General features: G+C 40.3%; 1 protein-coding gene across 1 annotated transcript in view; it reads left to right on the top strand.

Annotated features, from left to right (window-relative positions):
- The window catches only part of DNAJC1 (DnaJ heat shock protein family (Hsp40) member C1), a 77,622-nt gene that overhangs the window by 37,322 nt on the left and 17,999 nt on the right, over positions 1-22,301 (top strand). Inside the window, exons 7-8 of the mRNA XM_035129311.2 lie at positions 4,674-4,764; positions 7,730-7,896. Coding sequence (XP_034985202.1) covers positions 4,674-4,764; positions 7,730-7,896 — 258 coding nt within the window. The remainder of the gene's footprint in view (positions 1-4,673; positions 4,765-7,729; positions 7,897-22,301) is intronic.

Genomic DNA, 22,301 nt, shown 5'->3' with positions numbered 1-22,301 from the left:
GGCTGTGTAATTCCTGGAGCCAGGGCAGAGTAATTTCCGGGTGGATTTGTGTTGGTAGGAGGCAGTTGCTTCCACTTTATAAAGAGCTGTATAGCACGGTGTGATATGATATACTCTGCTTCCCAAAGCTGTTTCTAATTGTTTTAATTTAGTGTTTCACACAATTCTTAGTTGCCTTGCAGAAAGGCAGGGTATTCATTCTTTTATAAATTAAAGGATGGAGATGGGAGAGGTTGGTTTTTGGTTTGTTTTGTTTTTAAAAAAGAAAAGAACACAATGCACACACCCCAAAAACTCAGGCATGTATTCGCTAACAGGGAGGACTGGGTTAAACACCCTCAGTTGATTTCATGTAAACCTGAATACATTAATTATTCTTACGCATTTACTAGCTGGATACTGTTCAAGTCAATGACCTGTAGGTGTTCTAATTTCATGACAACATTGTAATTACTTGGGAAAAACATTAATTCTGGAGATACTCGCCACTGTTCTGGAACAGTTTGCTGTTCTTGTTGTTGCTTTTTTTTTAAAAGGAACAGTCCAGTTAGCCAGCAGTCAGGTTGTTGGTTTTGTTTTGTTATTTAAAAAAAAAGAATCTCAAAAAGCTGAAGCGCATTGTCCTTGACAAAGCTGTTAAAAATGCCTCCGTTTTTGCATCCTTAGCCATCTATTTGTGTGCTTCATTTTAATTTACGCCTCTCTTCCTATTGTGATGTGAGGCAGATGGAAGGATTATGTCTAAGAAACACATAGAAGGAGGGGCCCCTCAATCATCACTATATACTCAAGTAAACAAGGCTATTTTGCAGGGAGTGAATTGTATTTGCATTTTGTATTTATTTTTTTTGCAAACCAGTAACTTGAGTTCTGCACTGCGTGAGACAAACCTTTCTCCCTTCTGTCTTGCTCGGTGCAGAAGCTGGGGGATTTTATGAAGGGCAGATAATAGTTTTGCTTGAAGTTTGGGTGGTCAACAAGGAATAGTTGTCAAAGTTGTCACTGGCAGCCTGTGGACCAGAATTGCTCCAGAGGCTAAATCCAAATTTTAATCAAGACTTAGAGGTCCTACTTTTTTGTCCATCGCTAAGTAACAGAAAATTGTTTTAAAAGATCAAAATATTACATATCAGGTTTTATTTTGCTGTTAATATATTTCCTTTGGCCTTAGATGTAGTAGTTAGAGTAGAACCTGGGAGACAAGAGTTCAGAGGTCACTGGCTGACCTTGAGCCAGTCACTGTCTCTAACCCCATCCTACCTCACAGGGTTGTTGTGAGGATAAAATAGGAAAGGGAGAACCCCCGCTTTGAGCTCCTTGGAAGAAAAGTGGTATATAAATGAAGTGAAAAAATAACAATAAATAAAAATTATAGAGCTTGATCATCCATGAACGAGCCAAGCAGTGCAACAAAGTTTATTTAATGGTTTATTTATTGCATTTATACCCCACCTTTTTTCCCCAAGGAGCTCAGTGTGGTGTATACACAGTGTAAGAAACTGAGATATGAAAGCTAGGAACTAAATGGCACATTAAACCTAGGTTATGGGCACTGCAATGGAGGGTCTAGGCACGGTTTTTTAATAACAAGAATACAAAGCTGAAGATGAATGAACTGCAGTTAAATATTGTGTTCATTTTTCACATGGTCTAGTCCTTCCCCTGCCCGCTCTCCTAATATTCTTAAGAGGGTCTCTTCTCCAGTCCAGAGTAGCTACGGTAGAAGTGGGGAGGCAGAAAAAGGCCCTCCTTTCATTCCAGTAGTGGCAGTTTTAAGCTGAAACCTTAGGCGCAGTACTGCGTCCAGAGCTCAGAAACTGCTTGCATTAATGAAATTCCTGTCACAAAACATGCCTAGAACAATGGGAGTTTCGAACGCTGGGTGTTCATGGTTCTCTTCCTTTCTCCTTTAATCCTCACGACAACCCTGTGAGGTTGATTGGTCAGAGAGGCAGTGACTGGCCCAAGGTCACCCAGTGAGCTTCATGGCCGAGTGGGGATTTGAACCCTGATCTCCTATGCTGACCCTTTAACCCCTACATTACCCTGGCTCTCTATCTCTTATACATCTCTAGCCCAGTATTTTGTACTCTGGTTCTCAGCACTTTCTAGAGAAGAGTATTTCGCATCTCCTTGGAATTGTCTGGTGAATAATGAAAGCAAACCCCAACAATACAGAAGTTGCCCATCCTTGATCTAGTGAAATGCATGGCAGAATGAAATGATGTAGTTGCCATGAAAGCAGCAGTGGTTGTGGGAGAATCACAGTGATTGTTTTGAGTTTACATGTAAAAATGTGCATATAGATAAACCACAGCTCGGTAGTAGTGCACAAAGCTTGCACACAAATGGCCTGAAACCCTGGATGGCTGAAGCCATGCAGTGCAGAGAATACTGAGCTATGTTGGTCAATGGTCTGGCCCATGTATAAAGCAGCTTCCTAATTCCCTGTGTATATTTTTATATAATAAATAAATTCCGATACTTATCTGGAACAGCGAGAACATATGTTCTTTTTCCATTTTGATTGCAAATTTAGGGTTATAGCTGCTTAGGTTCATTACAATAATTAATATGGATATCATGATATGGTGATCCAGTATTAGTTTGTGAGTTCAGAGTCTCAGTAGAGAAGAGACTCCATATTTTAACTGTCTTTTGCTTGATCAGAAGAAAGTGAAAAGATCCAGCTTCATAAAGCAAAAAAACCCACATTCTGCATTTCATCACTTAACATGCAGTAGTGACCAAACTATAAGTGTATCACAATTATTTATTAGTGTTTGCCTACTTTGACTACTGAAGATTCTATTTGGTTTCTTCCTCCTTTCTGTCGTTCTCGTCTGAGTCTCAGTTCCAATTGTTTCATGATTGACACACTAGCAAGATTGACAGATACCCCTTAGAGTCTGATGTCTGGAGGTCGCATAAGCAATAATAGATTCTGTTCCAGATTTTAGCATCAAATATTGGCTTTCAGTGTAAAAGGGGTTAAAGTTAAATGCTGATTGACTGTGTCTAAGCTGAAGCCACAAGCAAAATGCATCCATGGGATCTTGGTATTGTGCATTTGATGTTATCTCTGAAACACCATGTGGAAGATTTATAAATGATCACATTTTGGTAAATTACTACTAAGTGAATAAAATGCAAAACAATCAGGTGTCCTTGCACATGAGTGTGAAATAACTTTGATTGGAAAAGCCAAAATATATTATATAAGATAACATCTATACATTTGTACATGTTTATGTACTTGAATCTGGAAAGGTCAAAATGCATTTACCATAGGTAGTTTCATTTTTTAAGTATGTAAAATACAGTGTTTTTTTTTTAAGTTTCCTGGACTATTGCTTATATGTGCACATCCTGAATGCTTGATCTCTGAAGCCTCGAGCGTATGCCGTGTCTTCATGAGATGAATTTATTGTGTTCACTTGGCACAGATAAGATATTCTGCAGTGGGAACGAACTAGATAGAATATCCCAGTTTATAGCCCATAGCAGCAAAACCTCTAACCCACAATGGCAGAAACTCTCCCCTGTTTCTTACTCCACCTTTACCCCTGCTCTCTGCTGCAAGATTGTCAGGTTAGCCTGACGACACTTCAAGCTTGAACATAGCTTTTTAAAAAGCGGTTTACAAAAATGCCCACAAGCAAGTCTTAATACAATTTATTTGTAAAGTCCACCCCCCCATTCTGTAATGTATCTAAAACAGAGAGAACAATTGTAATGGATGAAAATTAAAAGTTGAAAAACAAAACTATAAAAGAGGAACATTGAATGAGTAGCTGCACATGAGTCAAATTAAAGACAATCAACATTATCAGATCATGTATCGTTCCTGAGTTTTCAGATCAGAGTTTTCGTTCTACTAGATGGGCTACCTTCCCAAGTTGACAAGTCCCATCTGCCCCTCACTTCTCTCTACAGCACATACAGAAACCGCCCTCTTGGCCATTGGACCAACTATTGGTCTCATCCACTCAATCTGCCAGAGCCTGTATTCGCATGCTGGGGAAGTCCCTAATTTACCAAGGGCTTGAGACCCATAGGCTTGGTTTAACTGGCCACTTGAAGCTGTTTCCCAGGCTGTGGCCATGTGTTACGTACCTCTGGTGGGAAACACATCATGCTCTTTTAGGGGTAGTTTGTGTCCACCTTTGGTCCCCACCCTGCATTCGGCTCTCACCAGTGGCTCCTAGAAGCTGTCAGCATGCAATCAAATTATGTACTTCTGTAAAATACCTCACATTGATCTGTGCATTGAATTCACAGCAAATAAGCAACTGAGTTGGAATGGTGTCTTGTGGCAGCCATTGATAGCATGCATTTGCACACTGTAGGAAGCGAGCAAGGAATGTAGCATTTCAAAATCTGCAAACACAACATTTTTAATGATCCCAGTTACATTTTCATGGGAGTTAGCATGCTGCTCCAGTACAACTTCTTCATAGTTCCGCTGTTTTGACTATGTCATGGTCCACAATTCATACTGTTTTCTTTCATGTGTAATGAATGTCACTATTTTAAATATTTGATTGAGTCAGCACAGGAATACCCCTCTCACCCAAAGTGATTAATTGAGGGGGCTTGAATCTAATAATATAAAATGGTGTCATTGAAGCCAGCTGTTTTGAGATGCTAATATCACTACATTCCTTTTAAAGGATGCCAGACAACTGTATGTAGAATATAAAGAAGCAAAAATGAAGGAGAAAGAAGAGGCCCTGGCTAGAGCTGAACTGGAAACACTTCAGAGTAAGTTTTATTTTTATTCACAGTCGTGATTACATATACCTGTATATGACTGGTGGCGGGGTGGGGTGGGGTAAGATCACAATTTTTCTCTCCCCCGTGTGTTCTCTGTGTTGCAGCAACTGCAGAAAACAGGATTGCTTTGGACCGACTTCACTGTAGTATGAGGTTGCTGCATAATAACATTTGGATTTCTGAATTCTCTGTAGAACTTTTAATGCATGCAAACGAATTGGTTGAGTAACAGATAACGTTGGGCAGAAATGCGATAGAAATACTAATAATTTGCAAGAGAAAATACCTAAGAAGTCTGCCGTCAAATAGCAGACACCGAGAGCCTGCCTTGGTTTTGTGGCTGCCTGGAAATAATTCAAATAATTGGTGGTGCATTTTATAGCAGTTCCAAATTGGTTTGACTTCTAAGTATTCTAAAATGCACTCAAAATTATATGCACCTGCAGAAATTGTAGATGCAAAACTTATGAGGCAAAGCTGTGACCCCTTTGATATTTTGAATTAGAACTTGGAGAGACAACTCTCCTGACTGCTTAATAAGCATGATTAACTGCAAAATATAACTTACCATACCATTAGGAAAAGCTGTGACTAATTTACTTTTTTCCTTAGAACCACACATTTTACAAATTTTGAGTTTTCAATATTCCTGTGTATATTATTACCTCTTCATACTATTGTACACTTTCCAGTTTGCTTCATTTTATGCCTGTATTTTGACCCTGGAAAATACCTGTTTTCATCCTTTTCTATTATAGGACAAACATTATGCAAAGTAAATTCAAATTGTAGCTGTCTAGTTAGCACTGTCCTGTGTGTCTTTCCCCCACCAAAAAGTGAATGTTAATGTTTTTTGTCCTGTATATAGTAGAAAGTAGGACATGAAGTTGATTTATTTAGAGGGATTTGCACTGGAGTCTGAGATAGCTTTAATTGGGTTAAAAGGTAAAGGGACCCCTGACCATTAGGTCCAGTCGTGACCGACTCTGGGGTTGCGCGCTCATCTCGCATTATTGGCCAAGGGAGCCGGCGTATAGCTTCCAGGTCATGTGGCCAGCATGACAAAGCCGCTTCTGGCAAACCAGAGCAGCACACGGAAACGCCGTTTACCTTCCCGCTGTAGCGGTTCCTATTTATCTACTTGCATTTTGACGTGCTTTCGAACTGCTAGGTTGGCAGGAGCTGGGACCAAGCAACGGGAGCTCACCCCGTCACAGGGATTAGAACCGCCGACCTTCTGATCAGCAAGCCCTAGGCTCAGTGGTTTAACCACAGCGCCACCTGGGTCCCTTAATTGGGTTAATGATGCTTAATTGGGTTAATGATGCTTATTATCTCAGCTGATAATGATAAAACAAATTGCATGGCATATCTTATTTATATAATTACACAATCCCACCCAATTTTCCTCCAAGGAGCTCTGAATGGCTTACATATGACTCCCACAAACCCATTTTATCCTCACAAGAACCCTGTGAGGTTGGTGAGATGGAAGGATGAGTGTTGAAAGGTCATCCTGTGGCAGCTTCATGCCTGAGTGGGGCTTTGGGTCTCCATGGTCTTAGTCTGATAATCAAGCCACTAAGCCACATTGGTGGTCACTGCCAACTGTTTGAAAAGAACACTGGAAGAATGTGGGTTCTTTAAAGCTTTTATTTAGAATTATTTAAAAAATCTTAGCCGTTTAATTTACACATTTTCATATTATGGGTTTAAAACTTTTATAAACTCAAAATCCCTAAATGTCCGTCCCATTTATCCCTGTCTTCAGCTGTAAAGAGTACTGTATAAGAATACATAACATTTTAAAGGTGGTTTTGAGTGCTTCACACTCTTCCCAGACATTACCTTCTCATCAATCCTTATAGTAATCCAGTAAAGATACATCTAAATTAACTCAATATTGTGGTTGGTAGATGTGTGTGTTTAAGAGTAAGACAACTAGATAGTTAGGCTCTTGCCTTGATTCGCAGCTAAATGGACAATTTGCAAACGTTCATGATGTGGGTTTATAAGTACAAATAAGCAATTTAACAATAGGTTGCCTCCCAATTGTTCATTGTGTGAAAAGCTGTTGTGATATAAAAGTATGCTGCCATAGTTCCTAGAAAATTTGCTGTGAAACGTTAACTCCTGAAAAGCACATTGCAAATCAAGGTACGAGGACTTTGACTAGTCTAGTGAAATAAGCCCTTTGATAATTAAGGGAGCAATCCTAAGGCAAGATCCACTGGAATAAACAGCTTTTAAACAGGCAACGGGTCTCTGGCTCAGCTGGCTGATTCTGGGCTCAGCTCTCATTAATTCCCCAACTCTGACTTGGCTGAAGATATGCTGGCATAGCTTGCTCAGTTGGATGAGCCAAAACTGACTGAGCTGAAGCCAGTACAGTCATACCTTGGAGGTCGAACACCCTAGTTCTTGAACATTTTGGCTCCCGAATTATCAAAACCTGGAAGTGACTGTTCCGGTTTTCGAACATTCTTTTGGAAGTCGAACATCCTACGGGGCTTTTGCGGCTTCCGAATGGCTGCAGGAGCTTCTTGCAGCTGATCAGAAGCCACGCTTGAGTTTTCGAACATTTTGGAAGTTGAACGGACTTCTGGAACGGATTCCGTTCGACTTCCAAGGTACGACTGTATAAGTCCTAAAAAGAGAGCATTCTGGGAACATGGCATGGCAGCACCAAAGAGAGCCCATTCCTAAGGCCGTTCAACTCAGACTTGTGAACTAGCGTCCTGGCATAAAACACTACTTTAAAGGCTTGATTTCCATCTCCCAGCTTCTTGTGTGTAGGATTGCTCCCTGCATGTCTAAAATCCAAGTTGTAACCTCTTTATTTGCAGCTGTGATCTATAAGCATGACAACAGCTTTATAAAATTTTGTGCAATGGGTGTTTAAATCATGTTTCTGGGCAGAGTTTGTGATTGTAGGTCAAATTTTGTTTTGTAGAGGAAAAGAAACCTAAAGTCAAGAAACCAAAACCTGAATTTCCTGTATACACTGTGGCAGAGACAAATGCATTTATACCATCGTATGATCATGGCGCTTCAATTGAAGAGGTTGAAGAACAGTTGGATGATTGGTTGGAAGATAGGAACAAATCGCTAAAAAGGAAGGCAAGCATATCTATTTTTCTAAAAATTAAACAAAGTGGTTCAAGTCCAGGCAAGAAATGGATTGCTCAACACTGTCTTGCCTTTCTGGACAAATCCATAAATACCAATAAAATAACAATAACAACATCTTCAGTAAAATAGTCTTAAAATCAGCAATTGAAAAACAAGAACAGCCCCCTCAAATATTTTATTAAGGGTGGAACCAAAGGGAACTTGGCCCCTAGGAGTTGGCTCCTATGTGGCCATCCCATTGTTGCTAGTGTAAAGTAGTGTCTGCACCAATATTTTTTTTCTAGGAGTAATAAATTGTAAGAGCAGTTGCTTTAAGTTTTGCACTCATACTCCTGATTACTGAGGTCATGTTTTCCAGGTAAAAAGAAATGGTTTCTTCTTTTGGGGTGGTGGGGCGGCGAATGCGCTGATGGAACTAATTGCCATTGAATTGAGTTTGTTTTAATCATCAGGGGAAAGGCACTTAAACCCCAGTCCTATGAATTGTTTTGTTTTGTTATCTGGACTTTCGATTGTATTCATTGATGTATACCAGGCATCCCCAAACTGTGGCCCTCCAGATGTTTTGGCCTACAACTCCCATGATCCCTAGCTAATAGGACCAGTGGTCAGGGATGATGGGAATTGTAGTCCAAAACATCTGGAGGGCCGAAGTTTGGGGGTGCCTGTTGTATACTATAGCTACACGTTCATTCTCCCGCTGTTAAGAGTGTTGCACCTTAATGCATGCAAATTCTCTCCTTGTGTATGAAAATCCATGCATGTTCTTGTGAGATTGGCTGTGCAAATGTAATTTCCCCCTTTCTTGCTCTCTCTCTTTTTAAAAAATTAACCTGATATAGACATCAGGAAATTGGACTGGTTTGCTCCAATAAGAGCTTGTTCCATTGGTCCTTAGGGCAGCTGTGTGCTAAATGTTCAAAGCTTAAATTTTTCAGTTTGCTGTATTTTGCAGTGCTTACATTAGATTTCCTCTTGTAAAGTTTTGTGGGTCGGAGGAGGGTCCTTGGCAGGGAGGAAGTGCAAGAGTGAGTGGTTTGTTTGACATTAGAACAAAAAACTCTTCAAAGTAGGCATTACTAAGACATGAAAGACAGATGGATTCGTAGGTGTGTGGCTCTACATGAGCCTAATAAGGCAATTGTGATTGGCAGCAATTCATTTACCGCACATTGAGGAAGTGAGTCTTGGGCACGGCAGGGAAGCAAAAGTGACCATTATCTTGGATTTGCAGAGCGTATTGCCAGTTACCAATGCATGAAGGAAGCCCAAAATTTTACACATTTTAGAAACCTTCTAATGAACCATGTGATTTTTGTTGAGGGCTTTATAAGACTGTGGCATCTACTGCTTTCCAGTGACCAGTGTTGCTCATCTGCAAAATGGAAACCTATTGAAATTCAAATTCATTTAAATGTGTGTGCATATCCAACCAAGTTCTACTCTGAGAAGGCCCACTGAAATTAATGGACCTGAATTAGTCATGGCTATTAATTTCACTGTGTCTACTCTTGAATATGACTACGATTGGATGCAGCCCATGGTCAAACACCTGCAGTTGGTGGTCTAAGGGGACAGCTCTTTGCTTTTATGTGAATCACACAAGAATCTCTTGGCAGAGCTTGCTTATTTGTCCGCATCATATTTTCTCCTTCGTTTAAATACGTTCGAGTTGCTGGCATCATCACAGAAATAGCAATCAAAACAGTGAGAATGTGTTCAGTTTGAATCCCAGATCAGGTTTGCCAAAACATGCTCCCTTTCTTATCTGACTCCAGTTAATAATATGGTGGCTCCTTAGATGGACAGCGGGAAGGTATACAATTAAATAGCAACAGAGTAATATGATAGGTGTCTTAATAGTATAGACAGAGCAACAAACCCATTTGATGAAGCAGGCAAGACAATGACATTTATATCTCTAAGTATCCCTTAAACCCTAGCAACAGCCTTTCCACAATACCATTCAAAGAGAAACCTGGCCGCAGATAAATACTAAGTAGAAGCTCACTCCAAACAAGGTGAGCTGCCTGTCCTTGCCTTCTCTGAACTAGAGCTAAAGAAAATCCCAAAGTAATTGTCTAGAGCGCACACAGCAGAGGAAACAAAATTGTACGTGATCAGACACCACCACCCTTTAGAGAGCTTCCCCAAAACAATACATTACCCTAGAAGAAGCATCTTGCAAAATAAAATCATTTCTAGTTCACCATCAATGTGTTCAGTTTGTTATAGCTCTTGTCTCACCCTCTCAAAAGGGTGTCATTGTCGCTTGCGAGGGAAGTTGCTTGTTTTTGAAAAGGGCAGGTTATTCAGAAACTTCTAAAATTAAGCCAAGTCCAAATAACATCTTTTTACAGATTATGAAAAAGTGAAATGCTTAGAGAGAAGGCATCCTTTCCCCAATATACATGTAACATATCTCCTTCCTCTCTGCAATACTTGCATTAGCTAGCATAGCTCGGTTGGTAGAGCACAAGACTCTTATTCTCAGGGTTGTGAATTCAAGCCCTGTGTTGGGCAAAAGATTCCTTAATTGCAGGTGGTTGAACTAGATGGGCATCGTGGTCCCTTCCAACTATAATTCTATGATTCTATGAAAATGTTCAGTGAAACCTGTCAAACATGAATAGACATGCTCAACATGTAGGATAGGATATTCAGCGCTAAGGCATGGCCAGAAATTGATAACTCATAGGAATTGTTAGTTAATGAATATCTAGCCCTCAACCTTTGTAGGACAGGGTGAACTAAAATTCCACCCTAAATAACTGTTTGTGGGTTATTTTTAGCCAAAAGTCTTTGTAGAGTCTAAAGGCTGAACCAAGCTTCAAACTTAGAAATGTCATTATATAGGTCAGTGATGGTGAACCTATGAAACGTGTGTCAGACGTGACACACAGATCCCTCACTGCTGGCACGCGCCCCATCGGCCCATTCGCGCTGTTGTTGCCCCCCCCATTTGTTCTCCCGCTCCTCCTACAGCTTATCTCCGCTACAGCTTGTCTCTGCTGTTAAAACCCGATCCTTTTTTGTTGTTGTTGTTGCTGGTAGCCAGAGATTGGTTTTTTAACCCTTTCTGTGCTGTTTTTTCCTGGCGCTTTGGCAGACTATGATTGGGTGTAACAGCGGTCGTTTTTTAACCTGTTCTTTGCTGGGGGGTTTTGGCGCTTTGGCAGACTCTGTCGGTGCTGCGTGTTAGTTCCAGTGAAGGTATTATTCGTCATTTATTTCTGTTCTCTTCCCCCCCAAAAAAGCGCAGCAGCTTTGGGGCATCCCCCCCCCAAAAGTAAAGCAAGTTTTGCACCACCCAAATAAACCTCCAAGACTTTGGTCAGCAGCTCCCCCCAAAAAGCTAAACAACTCTGGGCACTTTGTGATAAATAAGGGGTTTTTCGTTTGGTTAGGTTAAATAATTAGTTTTTGGTTTATTAAATACAGTTATATATTACAATTATACATTTTTGTTATTTAAACTACAAATATCGTGAAATTATGGTTTTTTCCTCAAAGTGACACACCACCCGAGTTATGCTCGGTTTTTTGGCAAACTTTGACACACCAAGCTCAAAAGGTTGTCCATCACTGATATAGGTAGTGCTCCATTTGGCAATATCGGGCCATCTGTATATTCCTGCATTGCAGACTAGATGACCGTTGGGGTCCCTTGCAACTCTACAATTCTTTTATTGTATTACAATTGAACTACCAGAAAATAACAAATTCTGAGTTCTTAAAATTATTTTACTACATTTTAAAATTCTGCTTTTTCTACAAGGAGCTTGTGGTGGTCTAAGAGGCCTCACCCAACCCAAGCCCCACCCCACGCCTCTTCAACAAGCCTATGAGATAGGTCAGGCTGAGAGAGGGCAACTGGCCCAAGGTCACCCAATGAGCTTTATGACTGATTGGGGACCTTTTTTGGACGTAGTCCAGTACTCTGGTCACTGCACAACCCTAGCAAGGAATCAATTTGCCTTGGTCAATGAAACCACAAAATAAATTAAATTATTTGGAGGTGATGTTGCCACCTGTCTTGTTGAAGAAATGCCATGCTATTGCTACAGCATAGCTAGGTGAAATTGAATTAAAATCTGAAGGGAGAAATCTCTCTTGAGTCTCTTGTGCAGCCTTCTTCAACGTGTGCCCCCCAAATGCTGCTGGATTCTACTCTCCTATCCTTGATGTGACTTGTAGTCTGAAATAACTGTGGGGAGGAATCAGGTTGAAGAAGGCTATTCTAGTGGTGATGGGGCAGGGCAGGGGAATGCTGGTGCCAGCATTCAGAAAAGAGTTTCCAGAGGAGGAATACAGTAAACCATTCAAGGTCTTTGACTTTCCCAAAAGCATTTCTGTGTCTGTTCAGCTATTTAGTTTAGAGATCTTAGTTGATAAATCTTATGAGTTTTAGTTGGCCAATCAGTTGATTAAATCACATATATTTGCATATGAATAAAATGCTTCTAATATGGAAGGAAACACACTTCCCTTGTTTTTCGATGATATTTACATGTATTACAGCAGGTAGTATCTCAACTACCTCCCTTTCCTCGTGGATGAGAGGCAAGTGCCTCTTCTGAGATGATGTCTAAAACATGTATGCTGCTTTTAAAAACTACACTCATTCTAGCACATGGAAGTTTTTTTTCTTTTTCTATTTGTTTGAGTCTCATTAATTCCTTTATTTATTTATTTTACAAAAACAACCCCTGTGGCTCCATTTATAGTACCAGTAGATGTATTTGAAACTAATGGTAGGTGTTGCTAAGGCTCAGAACTCTTTCCTCTGCTCCTTCTAAACTATTCCAGCTGTGTTTGTGTATTGTGATTTTTCTGGTCAATTTTGTAGTACGGGGCCTGACTTGTGACTTTTAAATATTTGCACTCACCTGAAATTATTTTCTTCCTTCCCCCTACTTATGCCCAGAATTCATTTTATGGCATGTTATGATATTCATTATTTGCAGTCTTTTTATTTTATGTTAGTACTTTTCCTCCTTGAAAGTCAGACCTGTTTATCATTGCTTCTGAAGGATACAATAACATTTGTGCAAATGTATGTGCAATACTGGACCAAGACAGGAATAAGTTTATGCCCTATTCTTTTTTAAAGAATAGCCTGAGACATGAACATGGAGGTGGTTTTGCAGGGGTGTGTGTGTGTGAGGGATGAGGAAGAGGATATGGGAAGAAATTAGACACTTTGTGGGAAACGTATCAGGCCTTTTCACTTCTTGGCTTTTGCTGTTAAAACCTTTAAAAGAAAACAAACACTTGGGCTTTTAGTTAATTAAATCGCGGATTTTCTCTCGGCTTGCTGCTGCCATATCTGTGCATGTTGCTTTTGTTTTGTTGCTGTTAAATTTTGATTTTGTATTTTATTTATTGCAAGTTTGTACATTGCCTCAGGCAACTTGTCGCTAAGCATAATGTAAATCTGAAAGCCTTGTAGCTTGGACCAGGAACTCCTAGTCTCTTTCTAATGTGATGATTGAAATAAATGTGATTTCAGAGGGTTTGGGTAAGGATGTGAACCCTCCCAATTGTGCCTGTTTCCTGCATTTGAGCAGCCAGTCAATAAGTTCTGCCTGATTTTTCCCCACCATTTGCCCGCCCTAGTACTTCATATTCTGCAGAGTACCCGCAAACATCTCACCTCACTGTGAAACAGTTTAAGGATAAACAGTAATGCTCCATTTTATTAAGTGCTGTGGGTGCCTTTGCAAGATTCAGAGATGCCATCAGTAGGTTCATGAAGAATTAAGTGAAGTTTCCATTGCAGAAAGCTTTTGGATTGATCTCAAATAGTAATCCCTAGTTTAAAACTACCATATATTTCACAGAGTCTTCAGTGGGTTGGTTTTTCCCTGTTTTCGGCTGAAAAAAGTCTGGCTATCCTCCAAACTGAGCTCAGTATGGAATCTCTGTGTATATTTAGTGATTATTATAACATCATTTCTATGCTAGATTTTGGATATTCTGTTTTGACTAGGATTTAAGAGTAGGATTTTTAAAAGAGCAATTTTAGCACCCCATAATATGTAGATGTAGGTCTGCCAAGGTCAGTCAGTGCTTCACAGTTTTTTAAAAAAATTATTTGTTAACTATATAATTCATTAACATAAAAATAAAACATCTGAAACACTAAACCATTCTTATGATGACTTTCTTCTTTCAAGTGAACAGATAACAAGCAGCTAGTTTATTTTCTGCTGCAAGTTGGGTGTTTCGCTTCTTAGCTCTGTTGTTGTTTAGATGTTTAGTTGTGTCCGACTCCTCGTGACCCCATGGACCAGAGCACGCCAGGCACTCCTGTCTTACACTGCCTCACACAGTTTGCTCAGACTCGTGTTGGTGGCTTCGAGAACACTGTCCAGCCATCTCGTCCTCTGTCGTCCCCTTCTCCTAGTGCCCTCAATCTTTCTCAACATCAGGGTCTTTTCCAGGGAGCCTTCTCTTCTCATGAGGTGGCCAAAGTATTGGAGCCTCAGCTTCAGGATCTGTCCTTCCAGTGAGCACTCAGGGCTGATTTCCTTGAGAAATTTCCTTAGCTCTACCAAACCAAATTGACGATGATCTAAGGGTAGGTGTTGACACAGAGTTGCTGCTGAAAGGTCCTTGTTTTTATAATCCAGCCAATGAAGATTCCGCCGCCTTTCATTTATGCCCTAAGGTCCATTGAGTTCCTTATGCTCTACCTCAAATACTGAGATCTTTCAGTGAGGTTTGAACTTTACCAGGGACTGAGCCTTTAGTGTGACAGATCCTGCCCCATAGAACTCCTTGCCGGTTAGGCAGAAGTAATCTCTTCTTCCTTTCAAGAGCTGTGCTGATCAGACAGGCCTTAGGAAAATGTGTTTTTTTAACCAACCGTTCTTTACTGGTGTTTTTATTGATGTTATTGTAGTTTTATTTTATAATGCTACACACAGCCCTGCTATACATTTTATGTATATATTATAAAGTTTATAAATCTTTAAGTAAATAAATAAAATACATTTCCTTTCTTCCATCATGGAGCCTAAGGCAGCACACATGTGGTTTATATGGTTGGCAGATACTGTCTTCTGTGACCTTGTTTAGTTCTTCTTTTTTATTTTAAAGCCATTCAGACAAGTAGCCGTCACCATATCTTATGGGAAATAAATTTATCTTGTGGGGTGTGAATGTTTCATTTTGGTGGGGTTGAACTGACGTGGGTGATGTTGACTTTTTCTTATGGGAGAGTGAGTGTGATTTACCAAAACTTGTGCATTTTGAAAATATTGCTCTTGCTATAGCTTACCTGCACCTGCCTTACGACAGGCCAAACGCAATGGAACCTATAGGTTATTTGAGCTACATGCCTGAGTGTCCTATAATCAAATTTACTAAAGAGTATTTCACATCTTTTCTGAATTAAAACAATTGCCTGGAAGCTAATCAGAAATAAATGAGTTAATGCTTTCTGCTAAGTGCTACCAATTATATTGGCCTTTCAATTAAAAATTGCCTTTTAATTTCTTTTCCATAAAATGGACTTGGGTACTTATGAACTATTTCTAATTGTGATGCCTTCTTTCCTCTTGAGCACTTGGTGCAGTATCAGGAATTTATTATTTGCAGAACAATAGGAGACATCTCTCTACATTGTTGTTATTTGCAAAATACCACATACACTCCAATCAATATACAAATAGATATTTTCAAGGTATTCCTTTGTTTTGAAAGTGAAGAAAATACCATTGCTTATCCACAGTAAGAAAAACATACTGTTAGCACTAAATAATAGCCACTTCAAAAGCTGCTTATATTTTGAATTTTTCCACAGTAAATTTGGATCCCAAAGGACTTCTTGTGACTTGAAGGAAAGCACTGAAACCACTTTTATGGCTTTGTGCTCATACTAGAACCCAGCCCTAACATCCATACATTATTCCAATCCTTCTTCTAGCTATGTAAAGCATTTCCATGGCACAAGGGGAAGAGAGCTGCTTACATTTACAATTTTAATGCAAAAGGAGCTAAAGAATAGTTAAGTCCAAGCTGAACTACTTTTTTTTTAATGGACATAGCCAGGCTAAAATGGTGATGGGGAAAGATGTGCCTGGTATGGTCTATTGGAGGAGAGGCAGACAGCAATGAATATAATTGTTTTGTGCTGAACAACTGACAGGCCATGTAAAGCACAAGATATAGGTGAGGTCATTTTTTTGGTTGTTTTTTACTGTTTTTGGTCGAGATCAGAATATATTGAAGATCCATTGATCATGCCAGGCTAATGTAAGCTGAACCTTACGGCATGCTCAGTGTCTTAGGCTACCTAGAAACTAAATTTGTGTTTTGTTTTCATCTTGCTATTCACTGTTTCTCTTGCTCCCTGCCTTATACTGGAGGTTCTCTGGGTGCTTGTGATCACTAGGGTTGGCATTTCCCAAGCTAGGAACTCCAGCAACATGTTCCAAGGTTTGTGCAACTGGGAATAAGGCGCGGGCAGAGGCCGGCTCTTGCATCCAGCAGCGGCTTCCCAAGTCCCAGGATGAAAGCTTGAAGGCACCTGGGTAGCTTAGGAGGTTTATGAGCTTAGATGGTGGTATGATACTTGCAGGTCCCACTCTCCAAACTCAGTGTGTTCGCAGGAAATTGTTCACTAGGTGAGCATTTGTATAATGAGCTGGTGCTTTCCATTATTTCCTATGGGGACATTTCTAATCCGTGATTTGTCTGTTCTCTCTCTCCTTCCCTCCATGCTTTTTGCTGAAAACTGCTGCAGCCAATCAGCAGAAGCCAAACAAAGGAAAAATGGGTTTTTCTGACCCCTCCTGCTCCCTGATTTTTCCAATCTCTCCCCCCTGCCCCCGCTTCCTTCCTTAAATGGCAGAAGCAGGCAGATGATGACTCCACGACACCAAGTCCTGTTATAAAATCTTCACTGTGGGAAACCATGTCATCCGTGCCTGGATTCCTAGGACTTTCAAACAGTAGCTTGTTAGTATGAATTATTTCAGAGCCTTTTGGTGAAAACAAACAGATAGAATTTGCTTCATTTGTTAAGTGGTGACAGTAATGCATTCACATTGGTTGGTTTTGGCTTATGAACTGCACCCGAGCACCAACATGTTAAACTTGTGAAACAATTTTGAAGATTGTTGCATTTTTTTTTAAAAAAGTAATACTGCAAGTTCATAAATGTTTCCAATAGGAAATGTAGATTTTTGTATCCGTGCTTTGGTATGTATACTGTGGCTCTGCTGAGATCTTTATATTGCTACCTTTTACTCTCTCTCTCTTTTTCTTTTCGTTTCCATTTAGAATAAATTATGACAGAGTAATTTAAAATAGCAGTTACTAGATCAGAAATCAGTGAGTTACGTTTTAAATTAATCTGAAAATAATACTTTATTCTTATAGAACCATATCTGAATTTAACCATTTTTTTTCATTCTTGCTATAATAAGCATCTTTACCATAGATGGAAAGTGAGGGTTCGTGAAATAAATACCAAGGTATAATTTTGTTGCTTGCTAGCTAGTGTGTAATGTCCTCTGCAATTCTGAGAATATGAAAATGGTAAACAGGGGTAACTAATTTAGCATAGCAAAGACTTGCCTGGTTAATCATTTGCACAACTGGGCTTTCTTTGTGATCCTAATAAATCTATATATGTTCTGGTTCTTCCTACTGATAGCCTTTTTGTCATCTGCCACATGCATATCAATTGTAGCTGACTTGGATGAGGTTTAAGAACAAGATGAATGAGTTGCCAGGGAAATCTGGCCTTACGTAGGTTTGTTTTTGTTTTTTGGAAATTAGTTTTGTCTCAGGACTACAGCAAATACTGAGAATGAGCCAGGACTAAATAAAGTATGCGTATAAAATCGGACCAGTGCAAATATGATTGTGGACACACTATAGATCTGGATAATATTACAAGGGCAGTGATTATCAACATTATAAACAGTTGCCATTGACGAAAATGCTGTAATAGGCTTATTCTACATAATTGAAAACAACTACTATAAATTAATCTGGCCAACATTGTAAAGTATTCAGAAACAGCATGGCTCAGAAATAAGCATCTTAATTACGCTCTGTCTTGAGACCTGGTGGGGATACTCAGGAGATAGGAATGTCAGAATTGATATGTACTTAATTGGCCTAATTAATAATAGCCTCAAAGTAAAAAAAAATGTGACTGCAATGCCTGCTTTAGTAGATTAAAAAGAAGCAGAATTTTCTTCACAGAAACTGTATTCACATCAATCATGTTTGTTGTACCAATCTAGATCAAACATGACTAAATGGGAGATATTTATGCTGCAATGTCACAGGCAGTTTAGGCTGCCTGGTTAGATTGGGATAAGGTTGTGGATAGCTGGAAAGTAGTTTGAGTGACAGAGAAAGCAATAATTCTCCATCTCACTAGAGCTGGATGAGTTCTTTATGCTGTCGTAATCCATTGCTTATTACTTGTTTGGGATTCATATTCATATTCTCTCTTCCTCTTTCCCCACTGCTTCCTTTAAAAGGAAAGAACGGCGTGGGTTGTTCATGTAGATCCTGTTACGTTATTAGCCAGTTTTGTTCCAGTACTTGCAAATTTGTATATTAAAAAATGCTTGCTAAATCATACCTTTCAGGGGAGGGCAGGTATAGCATCTGTGTCAGTGAAAGATACTGTACATAGCCAGGACCGGCAGGGATTGCTGAGCGCAGCCTTTGATCCACGCTGCCTAATAAAGGATTGCTGGGCCAGTGGCGAATTGGGAGGGGCCAGGGAGGGTTAGGTAGAGATCTAAGCTGCTTTAGTGCACACCTTCAAGACGTGCACAGAAAACATCAAACCCATGCAGGTATACCTGTCAAGTAGCCATGATTACCTGCCTCTTTGGCAAGCGTACCTGTATGAAGTAGGCATGGGCTTAATCTTGTCTGTGTACATTTGCACAAGGCCGTGTACACGCTCCCTGTGAAGTATGTACTTCACGACACCAAAGAATATATGAAGGGACACTAGGCTGCTGGATTGAGTGTTTAAGGGCAGAATCCCATGCAACCAGAGCAGACACTTACTGCCAAAAAAACTTCCCAAGAAACCTGGTAAAAGGGTTCGGTTGGGGTGATTTTTACATGGAAACGCAGTAGAAGTAAGAGGTTCCTGGGTCCTTTCCTTCTCTCCTTTCCTGCAGCACTTTCAGCTTCATTCGAATCACTTTTCTGCTCGGTAGACAGACAGACAGAAAGAAATTGGTGGAGGAGGCCTATATTACCTACTTTCCCGCTTGGGGGACCCCCCTGGGGGGGGGGGCTAACAGGCATTTGGTAGCAACTTAGATTTGAAGACTCAGATCTGCTGTTGCTTGTCATTTCTTCCTGATAGCCCTGTGCATCTGCTTTGGATGAAACATGAGTTCCAAGGCAAAGCCAGCTGCTTCAGAGGCATTTGGATCATGTCTGAACCATTATTTGCTTTATTTGGCATTACACCTAGAGCTTTGAGTTAAGATTCCATCTTTGCGAGCTACTGAGGAAGCCAACCGGGGCGAAACAAGGGAGATAACCCGGGAACCTTGTTTATAGACATTGGTTTGCCACGCCTGTTTGCCAGTTGGATATACTGTTGCCACCTCTACACCTGATGTACACCTCTTCTTGTGGAATTCAAAACTTATTTCTACTTCGAAAGTACTTTTGCATTGACTTTTTTCTACATGGATACCCCATGAACACTTCATTTATTTTGGACTGAATCCTTGTTGATAATTTGAACATGTGGGTGTGCCATTTATGTTGACTTATGTTGATCTTGTTAATCTGATAAATTTTTGAACAAAGTTTTGAATAAGATTTTGCACATTCTGTTACAACAGCCAGATACGCATGTTTACATAGCTACCAATTGTGTTCGTAACGGAGGTTTTTGTTGTATGTATGTGGTGGAAACCAAAGCAGACTGCTCCCAAATCTCTGCACCTGCTTTAGTGGGTAGTTCGCTGCTGTAAGCCCCACTCAATGCATTTTTCTAAAACCTACTGCAATCATTCCATGAAAGGAAAATAGTGAGGAGGGGAGGGAGAAAAAGTGGGGTGTAGTTTCATGAGTGACGGCTCTGACTTCAAATCAGGGAATGACTTCACCAGAACTCTCTAATCACCATGCTTTGGGGAGGGATACTGAAGAGTAACATATTGGGAAAGCATTCAGTTTTTTCGCTGCCCTTTGCTTGTTAACACTCTTGAGAACAGCATTTGAAAGAGTTTGGAGAAGTTGGTGGTTGTGTTTTGCTTGTGCAAACTTCCCTCGTTCCAAACCTTGCCTTACTCTTACTGTTGTCCGTGCCTGCCTAGAGCATTATGCCCATCTCTCATTCTGGCCTTAGTAGCATTTGACTGAGCTTGTGTTAATTGTAGGTCTCCGTGTGTCTGTGAATGTATGTTATTACTATAGCATCTGTCTGTTGCTGTGCTCTTTTTGTGATTGTCTGTCTCCCTGCCTCTCACACTCCAGTGCTGTTACAGAGCGTGGTTGCACCAAACGGCACTAAATCTGTGCATACATTAATATTTTCAATAAAAGTGTCACCTATCTCTACCAGGTATGAAGCAGGAACATGGGAAAACTCAGGTTGCCCACGAGGCAATTTCTGGGAGGCAGTAGAATTGGCAACATCAGTTCTCCAACAACCCACCAATGTTTAGACGAGCTCAACACACACCCATCCACCCATATTCTGTCTCAAATTTAAAACATTGGTTGATTTATCCATTGTAACCAGCAGAGAATATATCTGAAGTGCCCAAAAATGAAACAATGCAAGAAGTCAAGTGCAGTGTCAGTCTACAGCTCTGAACTGAAGTTCTGAAGTGGAGTCCAAACTGATTCCTGCCCTATCATTTTGTTTCATAATGGGATCAGTAAAAGAGCTGATGGATCACAATTCTCTCCCCCCACCTGTCACTTGTACCACCTATCTAAATGGAAGCTAAATCTCAGCATTTTGATTCTGAGTCCCATTTTCCTGTGCCTGTTTGGTTCATTGATGGCATAGGCACACCTCTGCTAGTGTATTCAGAGGAACTATTGGGAGCATTAGGTGGCAGAAAAGCACAGTCGGTTGTTGGCTTCACTTCTGTGCAGTAGCGATATGCTAGAATTACTTTGTTCAGCTACTGAATACCCAGAATGCTGCATTGAGTGGGATTTAGAACTACTATTTTTAATTCTGTACTTGCTGCGTGTGCTTTTAAGGTCCCCCCCAAAGCAAAAGGCACCTCCAAATCTCAAACAGAATGAAAACCAAAACACTGAACTTGAACATTTTTTGGGGGGTACAATACCATTTTCTTTAAAATCTCCTGCAGAAGTTTAAACGTACGGTATATAGGTGGCTTTGGAAATATCTTCTGAGACGTCTGCTGATGTTGCCGGCTGTTTGCTTTTGCTTTGCAACACAGGAACTTCCCCAACCTGGTGATTTGGTTTCGCCTGCATTCAGAAGAATCATCGTTTGGCTCTGGAGAATTGGGTCCAGGGCAGAGCTGCTGCTTTTCCTTTTCCTTTTTTCAAAGTGTAGGAGGAAGTCTGCCCCAAAGCAACTTGTACAGAGGCTGCTGTTTTCATCTGAAGACACGGCTTCTGGCTAATTGCCCCTGAGGGCATGCTTAGCAGCAGACAGAAGCTATGCCTGGCCCGGTCCCACCCCCTGCCTGCAAGGCCTTCCTTGGATTGTTGCTGGTGGTCATCCTGTGAAGTCAAGCAAACCTCCTCATAATGCCATTGTGAAGTGGGCTTTATTATCGCTGCTTAAATGGGAAGAAGGCCCAGGCACTGTCTTTTTCCAAGGTTAAACACCAAGACAGATTCCAGGTGTCTTTCCTGTTTTGGCAACACTGCTAATCCCGGTATCATTCTGCACCCTTTGATACCGTGTTTCTCATATTATAAGACATGTCTTATATTAATTTTTTTCTCAAAAAAACACACCATGGCTTATTTTCAAGGGATGTCTTATTTTTTAATTAAGTATGGTAAAGCAAACTACATTTATTCAGTTATAATTAAGTTGTCTTCTTCTGGAACATCTTCATAGCTCTCCAAACCCAAACTCTACTGCAAACTACATTTATTCAGTTATAATTAAGTTGTCTTCTTCTGGAACATCCTCATAACTCTCCAAACCCAAACTCTACAGCAAACTACTGGTACATTTATTCAAGTATAATAAAGTCGTCTTCTTCTGGAATATCGTCATAACTCTCCATATCCGGAATTCCATCCTGAATGTCTTGCGACTCCAGTTCCTTTAGAACCATTGGCCCCAATCTTTCATGTCGAGCAATACAGCTCTCAGTAAATGAGCAGCTCTTATCCAGGTAACCTGCTCGGAGTGCCTTGGCAACAACACTGTCACTGAT

This window comes from Zootoca vivipara, chromosome 12 (assembly GCF_963506605.1).
Source record: "Zootoca vivipara chromosome 12, rZooViv1.1, whole genome shotgun sequence".
In the NCBI taxonomy this organism is placed as follows: Eukaryota; Metazoa; Chordata; class Lepidosauria; order Squamata; family Lacertidae; genus Zootoca; species Zootoca vivipara.
The sequence above is the reverse complement of the archived record's forward strand: the minus strand, read 5'-3'. Positions and strand labels throughout refer to the sequence as shown.